We start from the raw sequence: 19,784 nt of genomic DNA, 5'->3' as shown, positions 1-19,784 counted from the left end.
CTATCAAAAATCTAATCTCTCTCTCTCTCATCTGTCCGTCTGTTTGCTTTTCACGAGAGAACTACTTAATGGATTTAGATTGTTTTTTTTTTCTATAATCTGCTTGAACATTCTGGTTGATTTTACGACTTCTCTCATTGCACTAAGTATTATAGTTCGGTTGCGGCACCAATTTATTCACGTGAATCCGAGAGACGGGCTGCGGGCCAAGGGGGAGGCGGGACCTCAGGAGTAGGGAGCCGGGCCGGGAACTTCCTCAGTCATGCGCCAGCCTCCATTCGAGTCGCTCTACCTCTTGCCACGTGTTGGAGCGCACCTTGCCTCTGCTTAGCTAGTGATACCTGATTGTTCAGCAGACATTATTATCTATAGAGATTATGTTAAAAAATAACGTTTGACGTTTTTGAGAGAGAGATAACAGCTACGTGTGTTTTAGAGGTTACCTGCTCATTGACAGAGATATCACGGCCACGTGCTCTTCTCCCCATGTGGGGAACGCTCTCCCATCAGAGCTGAACATGATCAGATACAGTGGCAACGTTTGACCTTGGTCCAACGTTTGGGACTTCCACTTGGCCAGAGATACCTTGCAAAATTTGTACATTTTTGGCAAAGAGATCACAGCTATATTCTCACCCCTGATAGCAAAACCAAACATATTGTATATCAAGAGGCCCTCGGATGTGAAACATATCAATATAAATTCTTCTAAATACAAATTATTACATTTTTAAAAAACATTTTTTATTTTTTAATTTTGTCCTGTTTCACAACTATGTGGGCAGAGCCGTGAGGGACAGGTAGTATATGATAAATATCAGCAGACAGTCAGGCATGGGTGTCTTGTACAGTATACTGTATAGGCAATGAGTTTGTCTATGCTCAGTTTACATCTAGAAATGGGTGTCATCATCATAGGACAGAACACATTTACAAATGGTCATGTTGTAGAATCAGCTTAGTATCATTGTTGAAAAGTAGTCGGCCAAGCACTTAACCTTGAGAAATGCCAAAAGGGAGATACTGCAGACAACTTGCTTCAGCACCAAATATAGTACTCTGCATGTATCCAGAGAGTTAGGAGCATATCCACAAGTGGCACGTTCCATCAAGTCAGAAATGAAAGGGAGCCCGGTGGTGTTTTGATAAAAATAGTGATGTGGACGTGGAGAAACAAGGAACACAATTATTGTTAGGAAGGATAAGATAAGCATAAAAGAGTTAAAAAACCTAAAGCAAAAAAGAGCTTATTAGTTGTAGCTTATTAGTGAACTTTTTAGACATGGAGTTACAAACTGAGCTTTCATTTCATTTTAGGTCTGACCGTGAGCTTGGTTTTCATATAGTCCTGACAATTTGCCACTCATTTACTATTTAGCAACCTAGCAAAAGAAGAAAGGGAAAAAAATCCTCCTTCTTCAGCTTAAATCAATTTTCCAGATCAAATGAGGGCAGAATTAGGGGAGTATTCTCTTGAAGATGTGCTTGTGTTTCTTTAATGCAAGATCCAGACTAGAAGAAACCTATTGTTTGTTTAGTAGGCTTAACTTTTAAGATTCTATGTTTACCTAATTAAATTTTGTTCATGTAATTCTTGTTTTGCACTGCACTATAGCATAGTATAAAAACTGCAGCTTCATAGTCCCTAGGGGCCTGTGTTTGACTCCCTGGGTCTCTGTCTGCACAGAGTTTGCATACTCTACAAATGGTCTTGCAAATTATCTCTAGGTTCTTTTGTTTTCTCCCTCATTTTAAAGGTTTATTTTAATAAAGAAATAATGCATACCATGCAATTCTTGCCCAAGGTGAGGTACGGGACATATCTGAGATGGGGTCACTACACAACCATTCCGCAATAAAACAGCTACTGTAGTAAAAGCAGAGCCACAACCATGGGAAAGATCTATGAAATGTTGGGAATTCACAATACCAGCAAAATGTTTCTCTAAGGAAAGTGGTGATACCAGCTTAGGCAAACAGTAGGAGACATTTTGGAATAAACAATGACAGAATAAGGGACCCTTGCACAGTAAATTAGGGAAGGAAACAGGACAATGACACAAGAAATGCCTCTATCAGTCTGTATCTCAGCTTGATTTTTTAGGCAACAACTTACCTTGGCTTCTTTGCAGGAGGCTGCAGGCCTGGTTCACTAGGTTTCTGTTTTTGTTTTGCTTGTAGACGTATGCTCTACGAAGGGGACAAAAGATTATTTATGACAAATTACCTATGTAATGCAGTACCAAGATTGCTTTTTAGTTTATTCTACATTGTCCATTTTAGCTCCACTTTTATTACAACTGTTAATACAGACACCATATAAACAGGAGGTAGATCTGCTGCTCTCTTTGTGTTTTGGGCAGACAAATATATTTATCACCTACAGTTTTTGAAAGAAACAGCAAGAGAGTCTTTGTAGGCCATGATAATGAAACTTCGTTACTGGAGGTCTAAACTGGCATATTTGTTTAACTGCAGTAGTTTTGTTAGACGGCAAAAGAACAAGTCATTCAGTTTGATGTAATGCCTCATCAGGAGTATCATAAATTACAAAAAAAGGCAAGCATTATTTCTAAATGAAACTAAGAAAGGTTTTTATTGTAGCCATGAATTTTACAGTACTGAAGTTGTCTCATGTGGCTAAATTTTAGATGATTTGCTCAACATTGCCCATAAATACTTATTTTGTTCTTGACCAGTATATTATTATTGCAATGAAGGCAGCAGCTCACACCCCCTCCGTCAGGAGCAGAGAATGTCAGAGAGAGAGAGAGAGAGAGAGAGAGACAGATAAAAACAAACAATCAAAAATCAATACGTGCCCTTCGAGATTTTAAGTATGCGAAGCACCGTGCAGCATGTCCCTTCACGAAGCAGCTGCACCGAAGGGAGCAACGTGAAGGTAATCTTTCAGCATTTTTAGACGAGCGGCCGTATTGTCTCGGTGTGCGAACAGCCCCCCTGCTCACACCCCCTCCGTCAGGAGCAGAGAATGTCAGAGCTTCTCAGCCATCTGCCAATAGCGTCCCTTGTATGAAATCAACTGGGCAAACCAACTGAGGAAGCATGTACCAGAAATTAAAAGATCCATTGTCCGCAGAAATCCGCGAACCAGCAAAAAATCTGCGATATATATTTAAATATGCTTACATATAAAATCCGCGATAGAGTGAAGCCGTGAAAGTCGAAGCGCGATATAGCGAGGGATTACTGTACAGATAAAACTTTAACTTCATTTAAATAATCTGTATTGTTAATTATTAAACATGTGAGGACACGGTGCCGCAGCGCTAGCTAGTTCACGGATAGCTCCTGCCTTGCGCTGTATTATGGCTGGTGCTGACGCAACACTGGAAGGATAGACGGATAGAATAATTAAACATGTACTACGAAGATATTTCAATGTTCCTTAAAAGTTTTGAAGAATCGGCGTTCTAAGCTTACAAATGGCTTAACGTCTATTACAGAGCTGATTGTGTGGTGATTAGGTATTTGGAGAAAGAAAAGTAAGGACAGGAATTGGAGGTTAGTACGTTTGAAATAGACAGTACTTCTGTAATAAATTATTTCATCGAAGGTCGCACATGGCACAACAAGCCTCTTGCGTGAGATATGAACAATCACTGCACCACCACGTTCTCATGTTTAATAACATGCTTTCATTCCTGTCATCATGAAAAAGATATCACGTATACATCTCAGTATTTTAATTATTCAGTGAGCTGTAATATCACGAATGTAATGGATTCTGTGTCCTGTCGGAGAAAGAACGGAAGCACGTTACATAGAGCACATAGAACAGGGCTACTCAAATATAAATTTGAAAGGTCCACTTACTAAATTTCCATTCAGTCTGAGGTCCGGAAAAGTGACGGTCAAATTCCAAATAGAGAACTCCAAAAAAAGGCAATCCCCAAACTTTAGAACTATACACAAAAAAATGACATGGTAGGCCTTTTAGTGTGAAAGGTGACACCTTCTTTGTGCCACCAGTTGTTTGAACTTGGGCATAAAAGGTGTGAGGGCAAGGCGGAGGCACTGATGTAAATGTTCATTGGTGAGGGTGTTGCGGTATGTGTTTTTCACCATGTTCATAGTGGAAAAGGCAGATTCACAGCAGTACGTTGAGGGAAACATTGTAAGAATTTGAAGGGCCATCTTCTGCAGGAGAGGAACACCTGCCGCAGTAACCATCTTTGTCCAGAAGGTGACAAGGTCACAGTGAGATTCCTGCAGTGCTAGGTTTTCTTGTAGCTCAATTAACTCTGTTTGCAGAGAAGCAGCACTGGCCCATTGGAAGACTTTTGTGGCTTCATTTGAGAATTTTGCAATATTTTTGACAAGAAATGGATTTTCGATGCACAGCAAGACTTGTTTTCCCAAAGGGAAATCTTCAAAGCGAGTTTGTAAATTTTTAATCAGCTTGTCCAGGAATTCAGCATAATTGTGATGGTGATGTTTTCCTGCAGTCTGATCCAAAAGTCTTGGGAAGTGAAGCAGGTCCTGCTGTAAGTCACATTTGAACACCTCCAGCTTCCTCTGGAAAGCACGGACAGCTAACATGAGGTCACACACTGTGCTGTTTTTGCCTTGGAGCTTCATATTAAGGTCATTAAGATGGGAAGTAATGTCCGTTAGAAAAGCAACAATTTCCATTTTCTCGTCATTCTTCATGAAATCCACAAACGGTTTGGCTTTTGCACTCTTCTGATCCAACAGAAATGTCTCCAGCTCTTTCCGCAGTGCCCAAAAACGCTCCAGTACCTTGCCTTTACTAAGCCACCGGACATTGTTGTGAAGGAGCAAATCATCAAATGTTGCATTCACCTCTATTAGAAATGAGCGCAATAAACGATGTTGCAAAGCAGAGGATGCTCTCAGATAATTGACTAGTTTCATGACTGTTGTCATGACTTCTGAGTACCTTTCTCCAAGGCTGGCACACAAAACCATCTGGTGAATTATGCAGTGGTATGCCATGAGGTCAGGGTGGTGAGTTCTCAAGCGTGACACTAATCCCCTCTCTTTCCCAATCATACATGGTGCGCCATCAGTAGCAATGGAAACAACATGCTTCAGGTCTATCGCTCTGTCTCTAAGCATCTGTGTCACTGCTTCATAGATATCATCCCCCCTTGTGTGTCCATGGAGGTTTGTGAGACCCAAAACATCTTCATGAAATTCTCCCTTTTCTTCATCAAAAAATCTGACAAAGACCATGAGTTGTGCATTGTCCATGATATCTGTGGATTCATCCACAGCCAATGAAATGAATTTGGCTTTTTTTATAGCAGAACTAAGTTGTTCAAGCAAATCATCAGCGAGTATTTCAGCTCGTCTTGCAGCAGTGGAATCAGAACAGGGTATTTGGTTTATTTTCTGGATTATTTCATCCTTTTGAGTCCCTTCAAACAGAGCAGTCACCACTTCACTCATACACTCTTTGACTACTTCAGCATCAGAGAAGGGTTTCTTGTTTTTTCCCAGGACCCATGCTACTCTAAGTGAGGCTTCTGTTGCCCGCTCCTGTTGTGTGGCTGATCTAACTATTACACTGCTTGTAGCTTCATATGATGATTTCAGCTGGTTTATTTTTATGGTCCTTACCTCTGAGTTCTGAGGGTAATTTTGTTCGAAATGTGCATGCTTGGTTTCATAATGGCGTTTCACATTACCACTTTTGATTATTTCTACCGTCTCGTTGCAGATTAAACACATTGGTTTTCTGCTTCCCACGGGGAGCACAAACGCATATTTTTCTATCCACTCACTCTTAAATTCGTGGTTTTCAAAATCAACTTTTCTTTTCTTATCAATGTACTGTCTTGAGCCAGCCATCTTCACTTTCAGTCAGCAAAAATAAATTCAGTTATCGAAATTTGCACTGCCTGCGAGTGATGAGACTGCCTGTTCACCGGCCTGACCCAGAGCACGTGACCGGTACATAAATCTGGCTGCCGTGAATGAGCGAGCGAGCGAGCGAGTATTGGGGGGGAGGCTGGGAGTAGTGGGAACGATACTGTTACAACTGGTGTGATTGGACATAGATGAAGCAACCAAACCGAGTAGAAACCTCAAAGATATATCGCGCGGAATCACAATTGCACACTTCATTGAGAACTCATTTGGATTATAATTAAATTTGCATGTTTGTTTTGGCGTCGGTCCAGATTTAACCGTATTTGGGTCCGGATGCGGACCGGAGTCCGCCTATTGAGTACCCCGGACATAGAAGATCAAACACAGAACAAAGCATTTAACGTGCTACTTGAGAAACTAGTAAAATAAACAATTTTAAGATAAAGTTTATGATGTTCTACTTTAATGACAAAATAAACTACGTGATTAAAGTGGAAAATTCGAGATTAAAGTTGACATTTCGTGCTTTTTTCCCCACTGTGTGCCTATTTTTTTTCTCTGTACCCTAATAAGTTTTCATATGACACTCAGATGGTCCGCTGCGAGTCACCTTTTCACGCCGACTTTGATATGTGACAACTTCTTTTTTATTTCGGGCACTGTGCGACTTTGTGAACTTGAGCTTTCGAGTTTCTTCGACACTATGTCACTCGATCAACTTTCTTTTGTTGATTATACCACTATTTAAACCAACAAATAGTACGCTTTTCCTTTGCATCCACCTGGTATTCGCTGAAATTCTTATATTTTCCCCCGTGCTTTTCCCATTGTCTTTTCACAGAAGGCTATTTATATCGATTTGCATATTCAAAGAGGCATAATTCTGGGAGGAGTTGGGGCGGGACAGAAGGCACGTGCACGTGCGTTACTTTTCACGCTGATCGGGATTTATGTAGTGGAAGAACGTGAAAGTTTGCATACGCACAGATTCCTGCATCTGGATTTTTCTGTGCGTATGCACATTCCCGCTTTTGTGCTTACACCATGATATAGTGTGAGTTCTACGCACGGCATTATACGTGAGGCCCCATGTCTTTTCTTTTCCTCAAACTATTGTAGTAATGTCAAATTGAGCAAAAAATGTTAGCCAACACTGCCTAGCCCTGACTGTCAAAAGCTTCTGAAAACACAAATACAAACACAGAATTAAAAAAGCTGTTTACTTTGACTATGGTAGATATAGATTATATGCTTGCATGCTTTGAACATTTAAGTCTCAAATTTAATCTTCCAGTAATGTTCCTTCAATTAAATGAAAGCCAGCATTTTTTGGAAGAACAAATATACTCTTTATCAATAACAAATATATTAGTAATAGTTCAACACACTACCTCCATTTTTTAAAATTTCATTCACAGCTCTGAGAAACTGAATAAAGAATGGAAATCTTATTGAAAAGATGCACACCTCATCAATCTCTGTAAAGCATATCATAACTGAACTTAGAAATCTTGTACCTCATGCCCTCATCTTGACTCGACTATCTAAAACTTGTCCAGGACAACACACCAATTGTGAGTGATATTGCCAGGCACCTGCTTATGTTTCAGGAGTGTCCAACACTCACTCCATAACGGGTGGGGGACTTTCTACCTGTTAGACAGTATTGAAATTACCATTACTCCCAAATCACTTATGGCTGTATTCTGTGTATTTGCTCCAAAACAGTCTCTTAGACTGATGATTACCCGATTACGTTGACCTCTTTTATAAGCCATTTTGAATAAAAGTGTCTGCTAAGCAAAAAAAAGTAAGTGTATTACCAGAGGGGATAATATTACATAGTGAAAAATAAGGTGAATATATTACAAAATTGTGATCTGCCCACAGAAGTTTTTACTCAGATTCCATAGATCCGTTAATGTGTTGGAGATGGCACTGAAGCTGGCAATGATATGAATGAAGTACGGTGTTACACATTATATGCTACATTTACTGTAATAATAGTCATAAAAATAATAAGCATGTATACAGTACTTCTGATATTATAAAATGCTCAGGAGAGGAAGGGAACCCCACTGTCCTAGAGCATCAAACATTTTCTGACACTGATAGCTGACTTTTTCTGTGGACTGCTTAAGATTTATTGTGTCCAGAAAAACTGCTGAATGAAATTTTTGTTGGTGATGTCTGGTAATATTTCATGATAAGGTTAAAGGAGTTCATATTGTCGATTTGTTTTTGGTATTTATTATTAATTATCATCATCATCAATAAATAATAATAATAAAAATAATAATAATGTATATTATTATACATTCTGTTTTATGTAATTTGTCTATCTTTTAAATACATGAAAGCTCTCTGAGCCTGTACTCTGTGTAACATCACTATATAAAAAAGAGTAACCTGAATTATTCTGTTGAGATTAATATCTAAAGTAAACAGGATATAATGTTGAAGAAATTATTTTAATAAAGAAGAGACATGTCTGTGTGGTATGAAAGTTCCCCAAAACAACCATCTTTATTACATTTTTTAGGTGTATAAGGGTCAAGGTGCGCTTGGGTGCATCTCCCACTACAATTGATATTACTGTATGCCATGCATCATCATTAAAAGCTCAAAAAGTAACACTGATTACCATGCTTAATATATACAGTATTCTTTAATACTGTATAAGCCAACATTCCAACATAAACGATAGAGGGAAATGCAGTAAAGCAATCATCTTCCCACATAATCTTAAATAAGCTTTAAATAATGACTTGCTTGTTAGATAAGGACATTTTTTCTATAACCAGAAGATATAGAAAAGAAGATCACATTTATATTTTGAAACATAAAACCAAAATGAAAAGCTCCGAAAATTAATACAGGTTCTGCATTTTTTGCTTGAGGTGATTCCTTGAAAAAATCTTAATTTTTTTTTTAACCCGCACAAATTGACCAAAATAATTGTTCTCCCTTTAGGGAAATATTTTAGGGCTTCATTATCATCTAATTAGAAGCTGCTTAATAACAGCAGTGAATCACATCACACATTAATTAGACCCTTATCAATGTCGCAGGTACATTACATAGTTAGGGATTTTTAAACCGAGTGAAAAGGAAAGCCTATATGCTTTGTCTTTGTGCTACATATTTATATTACAAGGATAGTCTTCTGATTAATCCAAAATTAATCCTTAGTACCATATTAATAGTGGCAAATACTAGAATTTCTGTAATTTGCTGGTCAAAAACCAATAACGGGGTGCAAATTAATTAATAAATTGTTTTCATAACCAGAACAAGAAAACATAACTTCAGTGTGCTGATCTGCAGGCCAGGGGCAGGCAACTTTTTGCTTTGAGGACCGCACAATATTTTTAAAACCACGTGAGGAACCATATACTATACATATAACAGAAACATGTAAAGCTTTGCTTGTCCATAATGACATACATATTCTAGTTTCATTTGGGATTGTATACACTGCTGAAAATTTTTACCAAGCTGACTTGAAGAACAGAGTAGGACACAAAAGTGCAAACATTAAAAAACAGCACCGTAAAGCAGTACAGCCTGTGCCACAAACAGCTAATATCAAATTTGAAAATCACATCAGTCAAAAAACATATTACAGAGCAGTTTTTAATATAATTTCCTACCAAGATTATTAAAAACAAATAAAATGACCAGAATCAGGGTCTGAATGTGAAATAAATTTACAATTAAATTGAACGATCAACATTTAGTCAATGAATCATTCACAGACTAAAATTAGCATAGTTATCATTTTATTGTATTTGAAATCTCACTCAGTGCAACTAGAAATAAATGAAGTAATTGGTCTTATTTTTCAAATTATAAATCAACTCCCTTCTAAAGCCACTTGCTACTCATGGTGCGGCGTGATAAGCTAATGGTCTCAAATTGGCTCATTATTTGGTCACACTATGCTAGCTGTCTCCACCACACTGTCTTTTAAAAAATTCTGTCCATTCCACATATACCAATTGTGTGCTTTTGATACAGGTACTTCAAAAGATGGCTATAAGCTCACCAATGTCTTTTCAATGTCACTGCACGTTTAGCCCTTCCAAAGCATACAAACTGCTTGCATAATTTGAATGCTTGCTTGACAAAGAATGGCTAATGTCACATATTTTGAAAACTGCAATGTTGTCCTACATTGGTAAAAATGGTGTAAGGGCTTTTTAAGCTTATGACAAGACTTAGTTTTGTTGTCTCAAAGACTGCTACAACTCAGGACATGTAACAGTATTCTGTACAGTAATCCCTCGCTATATCGCGCTTCGCCTTTCGCGGCTTCACTCCATCGCGGATTTTATATGTAAGCATATTTAAATATATATCGCGGATTTTTCGCTGCTTCGCGGGTTTCTGCGGACAATGGGTCTTTTAATTTCTGGTACATGCTTCCTCAGTTGGTTTGCCCAGTTGATTTCATACAAGGGACGCTATTGGCAGATGGCTGAGAAGCTACCCAACTTACTTTTCTTTCTCTCTCTCTTGCGCTATCTGTGATCCTGACGTAGGGGGTGTGAGCAGGGGGGCTGTTCGCACACCTAGACGATACGGACGCTCGTCTGAAAATGCTGAAAGATTATCTTCATGTTGCTACCTTCTGTGTGCAGCTTTTAACTATGCTGCACGGTGCTTCGCATACTTAAAAGCTCAAAGGGCACGTATTGATTTTTTTTCTCTGTCTCTCTCTCTCTCAGTCTGTCTCTCTCTCTCTGCTCCTGACGGAGGAGGTGTGAGCTGCCGCCTTCAACAGCTTTGTGCCGCGGTGCTTTGCATACTTACAAGCCAAACAGCCCTATTGATTTTTTTGCTCCTTTGAAGAGGAAGATATGTTTGCATTCTTTTAATTGTGAGACTGAACTGTCATCTCTGTCTTGTCATGGAGCACAGTTTAAACTTTTGAAAAAGAGACAAATGTTTGTTTGCAGTGTTTGAATAACGTTCCTGTCTCTCTACAACCTCATGTGTTTCTGCGCAAATCTGTGACCTAAGCATGAGAATATAAAAATAACCATATAAACATATGGTTTCTACTTCGCGGATTTTCTTATTTCGCGGGTGGCTCTGGAACGCAACCCCCGCGATGGAGGAGGGATTACTGTACTATTATGCGATGATTCAAAGGTATTTAATTCCATAAAATTGGATGTCTACCAACAAAAATCTAAGAGTTACTAATTGATTTTACTTATTCGAACACAGTGACCTCAGTTGTTCTCTTTCTAAAATCTTCTGAACAAAAAAAAACAACTTAGCATGCATTACATTAAAAAAATTATACTGTTGCGTGTCATCGTGGATTGTCTATAACACATATTTTTCCCCTTCTTATTATGCGTGAAAATGACATGCTGCAAAACACTGAGTGCTGATTGGTATTGCAAGCTTGCAATATAGGATGTGCTTTTTTTAAAATGGCAGGTTTTGTTATATAGTTCTATACTGTATTCGGCTTATTTAAGATTTATTACATTCATTTTTGCCCGTAAACAGAGCCTGAAGTTGACCAAATTACTGGCAGTACTCTGTTTACTCGGTGCCTTGTTCCTCCTCGGTGTATAGAGCATGGCGACCTAAACGGACAAATATTCGCTAAAAAAAAAGACTCTGTGATTGGTATATTGGCATATCACTAAAAACAATACTTTCAGTCCCTGCTTTTCTAAGCTTTACAGTAACCTAGATGTAGTGCTCCATTATGCAAGGTATTATGGTAGTTCATCCAGCACATTTGTCTTTTTTATTTTTTCAGTAAACTTCTTGCAGTGTAAACAAAGAGCAGTGAGTAGAGGCTTGTTTTATCAGAGAGCAAGTGGCGATTAGTATATTAGCTTTTACGTTAAAGAAACTGGAGTAATAAACGGAGAAGAAGGAAGTCTTATGCAACTAGACAAACAGCAAGAAAGACTACTTTAATGAATTCAGACCTTTTTATTTTGTCCGTTAAATTAAGATGGACACAGTTTGAGTTCGGATAGCGAGTTAATTACAACTCACGAATTAACGAATGTCTAGCTGATACACTAAAATCACCGGACTGGGCTTGGGGCTTTCCTGGAAAACTGTCTGGAGGTCGGCCAAACATGAATCATAGAACTATATCCCCTCCTACACACCCTCTCAAACCGCCGACCGGCTAGGTATATCCTGTGAATAGCCCAGTCAGTATTTGCACAACAATTGCTACACAAATTGCCGCTATAATGTCAGGTGAAAAGAAACAAACAGCGACTCAACATCAAATTTCTCGCAAAATTGAGCAAAATAGCTACTGAAACTTATGAAATGATAAAAACAGTGTATGGTGATAAGTTTGTCTCGCACACAATGCTTTTTCCGTAAAGCAGTTTTTGACTGACAAAAACATTCCTGTCCTTGGTCAAGTCGGCCTTATAAAACCTGACTGGAGCATCCCCAGATATTAGCAAATGATAGTGGAGGATACCCACCCACTTCAAGCACCACCATGCCGACACCTTCCTAGTTTGGCATACAAATCTCACTGTATACGTTATAAAACCACAAGGACAGGTTCTAGTTGCCCCATGATCCTGTCTAGGATAAATGGATTAGGAAAACAGATGATGAATAAAAAATATTGCAACATTGCTGACAGGTGGCATTAACCTGGAAATGAACAGCTTCAGGGAAAAACCTGCTAAAGTTGCAAAAGCATTCCAACTTGTGCATCCACAGTGAGCGATCATTTTAAGGACAATGAAGTACCTAAAACAGCAAGTAACCAAGGGTACTTGGAGTCTGTGAATACTGCAGCAGCACAGTGCTACAAATAACCTGCGCTCTTCCCTTTCAAACTTTGTGTGTGACAAATTGATCAGACTGCCTTTCCTCAGCTACAGTGTGCTCCTGCTAAACTACCGTAGTTAATTTAAGCATAGGAATCTCATGTGCCTCCTGTGGGCAAAAAGATGACCATGTTTATTTACATATACAATATCACTGACCATTAGCTCAGTCCTAGTACATTATGATCCCATATTTTTCTGACACTGTAATTTATTGGCTAAGCTCCAGACATGATCTTCATCATTGTTCAAAGTAGCCAACAGTTTTACCTTCGGACTTCCAACAGATTTTAACTCATCTACATGTACAGCTTTCAAAAACATCATGTTTAAGAAATTTGAACTACATAGACCACAGGTGTCAAACTCCAGGCCTGGAGGGCTGCAGGTTTTCAATCTAACCCTTTTCCTAATCAGTGACCAGTTTTCACTGCTAATTCACTTTTTCCCCTTTATTTTAACAGCCATGTTAGAAGGATTCAGTCCTCTCAATTGATTTGTTTCCTCATTAAATGACAGCCAAACAGATGTGAAACAAGCCAACAGATGACCAGCTTAAACTGGGGCTTCAAACTCCAACCAGTTTCTTAATGAGAAGCCGATGCTTGTTGTTAATTAAACCCGTTATTTAATTCCACGGCTTGCTGCTACTCTCGTTCTGCAACAGCAGACATTTCCAAAACTGTTGATTTTTTGTTTTTTTATAAGAACATCGTCAAAGTGTTTTGGTGAGTTGAGAGATCAACCTTACGGAGACCATCACCTTTCTTTATTTTCAGATATTGTGTGCTGTGGCGGCTTGTTTTGTGTCTCATTATTGTTTGGCTGCTAATTAAGGAAAAAGTAACAACTAAAGGGCCAGAGTCAAGTTAATTAAAAGAAGTAATTAGCAGCAAAAAATGATCACTAATTAAGAAGATGGTTAGAATGAAAACTTGCAGCCACTGCGGCCCTCCAGGACTGGAGTTCGACACCCCTGACATAGACCATCCACAACCAACAACTAACATGACGACATCAATCAATGCCATTCCTACATCACTAGAATTAGAAACCTGCTGTCTATGAAAGCTATTTAGCCAGCACAAGCCTATTTGGAGAATGTGTTTAACTACATGACACTGTAAAGTACTATTAAAAGCATGTTTTTAATGCAGTCAACTAACACATGCAATTTGAATTCTATTATCGCTATTATTTTTTGAATATGACTCACTGTTACAACAATACTTAACACCAACCAACAACCAGCGCATGCTCCCAACCAACAACCAACTCTTAAATGAAGTAACGAAAAAAGTGTAAAATGCTCAAACTTTCAAATCAGTTAACAAACACACCTGAATGTTATCCATTACATACATTTTAAATCTTGTTTATATTAGTAAGATTATCATTTGAGAAAATACAGGCAAAGTTTTATATTACCAAGACTGTCATTTCAGCAAACACAGCCATGGTGTGGTTGAATGAATTATTACATTAACTTTAAAACACATTAAAGAGCTCTACTGGTCGCATCTGGACCTTGTAAACCAAAACTGACCTGGGTATAAAACTGAGCATAAAATCTTGAAATGTTTATGTTGTTAAACTTAAAATAAGGTTGTGATATGCAGAAATATGTTTGGGCACAGCACATTAATAATTTAAGACATAAAATAGTGAGAAACAAGTAAGGGAAAAAAGAACTCTAAAATTATTGGACTTACCATTAAAATTTCTTGTGGTATTTTCAATGGTATCCGCCAAGCCCCTGTGGTTTAAAAAAAGTTATCATAAAGTTGAACAATTAAAAGTTTGTAAGGTTATAATTGGTTTATCAATGTGAAAAATCTCCTCAATTTTTAAAATGCAATGATATTTTCAAGTGGAAGAGCTGAGAAAGTACTAATGGTATAAAGATCAGTTATGGAAGACATCAGATAGACACTGTGGGTTCAGAAGTCAGGAATTGACCTTTACGTCATTTATTAATCCAATATGACACACTGCTTTGACATGATGGATGCTAATCTAATTATACATCAGATTAACAAAAAAAACATTAAAAGAACACAGCTGCCATATTTCTTGAACAACTACAAAAGCAACAGCTAATTATTCTTTACCAAAATCATTGCCATCAATCAGTTTGAGAACCCAGGTCACCAAACTTAAATGCTGGAGCAAACAAGATAATCTCTACAACTGCTGCCTTCTTGCTTAACTGTAAGATTCCTTTGGAGTTGCTAAAGAACATAAAATTAGCATTAACACCTAGATATATGTAGGATTAAAATATAAACTGAAGTAAGTAATATTCAAAGGCCCACCACATCGGCCTGTTTTAAAGATATTAGTATACTGTGACTGAAAAATCATTAAACTTATTTTTTCTTGTGTGATATACAGCTTTGTGAACTTTTCACGTTTCCTTTTTTTGCCAGTAAATTTGATGTTATTTTTAAATTAGTTACTGTACATTTTGTTTGTCACCTGAAATAGTTTGTCTTTTTTGTGTAACTATCTGGTAATTCATTTTTGGAAAATGACCTTGGGTTTGGGATAAGGTGTTATATAAATACAATTTTTCAATTGTATGCTTAAGTGCATAAGTGTAAGACTTTTTTTTTTTTTTTTTGCAAGACTAGTATATAATGAAGGTTTTACAACATATTACAAATTATACTGTTACCAGAATTCCTAAATTACATTTTAGCCACATTTTTAAAAATATAATGATCCAGTGCAGCTCAGGAGCATACACAAAAGAAAAAATCTGGACTGGTCTCCCCTTGACTTTCTCATATACTGGGGATGGACATTTGAGGAGTAAACTGCAAGACAATGATCATATTTTTATATTATGTACATTAAAGAACCATCAACAACAAATCAAATCAAATTACATTTATAATAATTGTTCAATATATGATTAAAGTTGAACAAATCGGACTCTGCAGCTGCATGAATAAAAAGGTAAAGTACCACTTCCGGTTAACAGAAATAGCCCAAAAAGTAGAAATAGAATAGAATAGTAGAAATCTATGTTTTGTACCTAATACTTGTAGGCATACTTTGGTTGACCTAACTGAAAGCGTACTCATGTTGTCATGTTTACAAACACACACACAGACAAACACGCACACAGACATAATTCCAAAAATGGTATTTTCAGACTCAGGGAGGTCTAAAACGTTGAGATTAATCAAAACCTCGAAATGGAATTTTTGGAGGATTACAATAGTCTCCCCATACTTCGTATATGATGAGAAAGTCAGGGGGGTCTTAAATGACGAGATTCGTCAAAATCTTGACATTGAATGTGGACGACTACAATACTTTCCCTATACTTCGTATACGACAAAGTAAAAAGGCAGAAAGCACCAGTGTTCCTAAAAGAATAGCAGTGGGCAGATTATTTTTTACCTCCTTGTTTGTGTCACCTGAATGTAAGACACACCCTGGCTGTCAATGAGTTGTATGTGATGTGAAATGTGAAACAGCCCCTAATGAAAAGGTAAAACCCATAAAAAAATATGGAGCATGAACTCTTAAAATAAGAAAGTTTTTGTTTCACTTGCTATTTATGATCTTGGAAAACCAGAAAGTAAAACATACATGAGGATCAGCTCTAGTGGGAAAGAAAGACATTTTGGGATAAAAACACTTACCTAAAAGGTTTAGAATCAAATGTTGATTTGGAGCAAGTGGATCTTGAAGACTGAATGATGAGTAACGGCTGTGTTGGATTTGTCGCAAAGCTTCAAAGTTGCCAAGCAGAATGTCGCATAGCCACTGGGCATTTACACATGGTATCCTCCACTCCTTTGCTTTCTCATATTTTAACCCAGTTGGTCTAAATGATAATGGGAAAAAAGAATTCAGAGATAAAAGAAGTTATAACTATTAATGCATTTCATTTTAAGATGTTAAAATAAGCTACTGTAAATAATGATCATAAAAAATTAGAAACTGTTTCAAAAATACAAAATACTACAGATACAAAAAGAGTGGCATTATTAAATTTACACCATTTCATTATGATATTATGGCTGCTTTTCTGTCTTGCACTCAGTACAGATCTTGGAAAGATAATCAGCACATTTTAGAGGCTTAAATTCAGATACTAAATAAAGTGGTAACTTATTCTATAATATTTTAGACCTATGATTTCAATACTACATAGTGTACTTTAATTTTGAAGTTAAATGATTTTTCTCATTTATTTAGTAACCTAGAAATTCATTCATTTTTCTTTAATTGTTTTTCTTGAATCTAACAAATCCATATATTTTCTGTGTAGGCATATCTATTGTTAATTATTAACATCTTTTTTTCAGTATTATTAATTATATAGTCCTAGGTCTCCAGAACTGTGACTCTGTATGACTTTGTCTTTCACTTTTCCTGTTACAACTGACAGTGAACCCTTGAGAGGTTTATTTTCTTCAAGAATGCTGCTGACTGGAGCTTTTGTTTTCCTCTCCCCTGTTGTCAGTTGGCTATAGTTCAAAAAATAATTAATACACAGATATTGCAGGGTTGTATTTATAGTAATCAGTTTCAATCAGTTGTTTTCCTCTCTGTATAAAAAAAAATCTGTGTCGTTATGAATACTCATTATGTAATTAGTAATTTGTGAAGTGTATTATTTGCTTTTTACCTGAGAACATGTCACAGCACCCTGCATGTGCTCACAGTAAAGCGTGCTATACAAAAATAAACTGAATTGATGCTGGGTAGAGCCTCTCTTTGCCCTTAGAATAGCCTCAATTCTTTATAACATGGATTCCATGAAGAATATTACTTTGATATTTTGATCTATGTTGTGTGACACTAGGGGTCACTGTTGCCCCGTAAAACCCACAGACAACATGTCCAAACACCAGGTAAAAGTCCCAGTAATATTTTTAATTATTATAATAATGTGCACAAAGCACCTCCACTTCCACAATACAATAGTCACAACAATAAATCCTCCTCTCCACCCAGCAGCTCTGCTTCTCAACTCCGGCTCTCCTGCTGGGTTTCCCACAGTCCTTTAAATAGTCCTTGACCTGGAAGGGCTCCTGTCCTTCAGTCCACATGATTCAATAGTACTTCCGGGTCAGATAAAGAGTTATATTTTTCTTCAGCCCGGAAATACTTCAGTTCTTCTGTCCCTGTGACTTGGGAATACTTCCGGGCTATACAGGAAATAAAAATCCCCTTGTCTTTCTGAAGCGTCCCACGGTGGCCCCCAGGGTTCCCAACAGGGTTGTGAAACCGAACTCCGTCTCCCATGGTGCCCTGCAGGAATTCTGGGTACTTCTATGCTGCAGGGGAGATGCCATCTAGCGGCCTGGATGTGTCGGCTGGGATGAGTTGCCGGCCATCCATCACAGTTGACATAATTATTTCATGCTATTTCTGCAGATTTCTCAGCTATACATTCATGCTGTGAGGCTTTCTTTCTACCACATCCCAAAGGTGTTTATTGACATCAGATCCAGTGACTGGGAAGACCATTGAACGTTACACCAGTTTTAGATGACTCTTGCTTTGTGACATGGTGCATAATAGTAGCCATTAGAAGATGGGTAAATGGGTAAAAAGAAGATGGCAGTATGACTGGTAAGGGGAGAGAGCAGATATGATGGAGAGAAGGAAGGTTGATATATCATGCGTGGAAGAGACTAAATGGAAGGGGATTAAGGCCAGGTGGATTGGCGGTGGATTCAAATTGTTCTGTCATGGTGTGGATGGGAGGAGAAATGGGGTAGGAGTTATTCTGAAGGAACAGTAGAGAGATAGATGATGAATGTAGAGAGGTGTGATGATGAATGTTGTTAGTGCATATGCACCGCAAGTTGGGTGTGCAATGGGTGAGAAAGAAGATTTTTGGAGTGAGTTGGATGAAGTGATGAACAGTTTACCCAAAGAACAGAAAGTGGTGATTAGAGTGGATTTCAATGGGCATGTTGGTGAAGGGAACAGTGGAGACGAGGAGGTGATGGGTAGGTATGGTGTCAAGAAGAGGAATGAAGGTGGTCAGAGGTCATAGTGGATTTTGCCAAAAAGACAGGCATGGCTGTGGTGAATACGTACTTTAACAAGAGGGAGGAACATAGGGTTACGTATAAGAGTGGAGGAAGATGCACACAGGTAGATTACATCCTATGCAGAAGAGTTGATCTGAAGGAGATTGAAGACTACAAAGTGGTGGCAGGGTAAAGTGTAGTTAAGCAGCATAGGATGGTGGTCTGTAGGATGACATTGGAGATACAGAAGAGGAAGAGAGTGAGGGTAGAGCCAAGGATCAAATGGTGGAAGTTGAAAAAGGAAGACTGCAAGGTTGAGTTTAGGGAGGAGGTGAGACAGGCACTGGGTGGCAGTGAAGAGTTACCAGACAGCTGGGAAACTACAGCAGATGTAGTAAGGGTGACAGCAAGGAGGGTGCTTTGCGTGACATCTGGAAAGGGGAAGGAGGAAAAGGAAATCTGGTGGTAGAATGAGGAAATACAGGAGAGTATACAGAGGAAGAGGATGGCAAAGAAGAATTGGGATAGTCAGATACATAAAGAAAGTAGACGAGTACAAGGAGATAAGACGCAAGGTGAAGTGAGAGGTGGCGAAGGCTAAGGAAAAGGCGTATGATGAGTTGTATGAGAGGTTGGCCACTAAGGAGGGAGAAAAGGACCTGTACCGATTGGCTAGACAGAGGGACCGAGCTGGGAAAGATGTGCAGCAGGTTAGGGTGATAAAGGATAAAGATGGAAACGTACTCACAAGCGAGGAGAGTGTGTTGAGCAGATGGAAAGAGTACTTTGAGAGGCTGATGAATGAAGAGAACGAGAGAGAGATGAGGTTAGATGATGTGGAGATAGTGAATCAGGAAGTGCAACGGATTAGCAAGGCGGAAGTAAGGACAGCTATGAAGAGGATGAAAAATGGAAAGGCCGTTGGTCCAGATGACATACCTATGGAAGCATGGAGGTGTTTAGGAGAGATGGCAGTGGAGTTTTAACCAGATTGTTTAATGGAATCTTGGAAAGTGAGAGGATACCTGAGGAGTGGAGAAGAAGTGTACTGGTGCCGATATTTAAGAATAAGGGGGATGTC

General features: G+C 38.3%; 1 protein-coding gene across 1 annotated transcript in view; it reads right to left on the bottom strand.

Moving 5' to 3' along the window:
* Nucleotides 1-19,784, bottom strand: part of paxip1 (PAX interacting (with transcription-activation domain) protein 1) — a 94,911-nt gene that overhangs the window by 16,838 nt on the left and 58,289 nt on the right. The window contains exons 12-14 of the mRNA XM_028804162.2: nucleotides 16,355-16,539; nucleotides 14,411-14,454; nucleotides 2,117-2,190 (exon numbers count right to left, since the gene is read on the bottom strand). Coding sequence (XP_028659995.2) covers nucleotides 2,117-2,190; nucleotides 14,411-14,454; nucleotides 16,355-16,539 — 303 coding nt within the window. The remainder of the gene's footprint in view (nucleotides 1-2,116; nucleotides 2,191-14,410; nucleotides 14,455-16,354; nucleotides 16,540-19,784) is intronic.

Source organism: Erpetoichthys calabaricus, chromosome 6, assembly GCF_900747795.2.
Source record: "Erpetoichthys calabaricus chromosome 6, fErpCal1.3, whole genome shotgun sequence".
NCBI classification, from domain to species: Eukaryota; Metazoa; Chordata; class Cladistia; order Polypteriformes; family Polypteridae; genus Erpetoichthys; species Erpetoichthys calabaricus.
The sequence above is the reverse complement of the archived record's forward strand: the minus strand, read 5'-3'. Positions and strand labels throughout refer to the sequence as shown.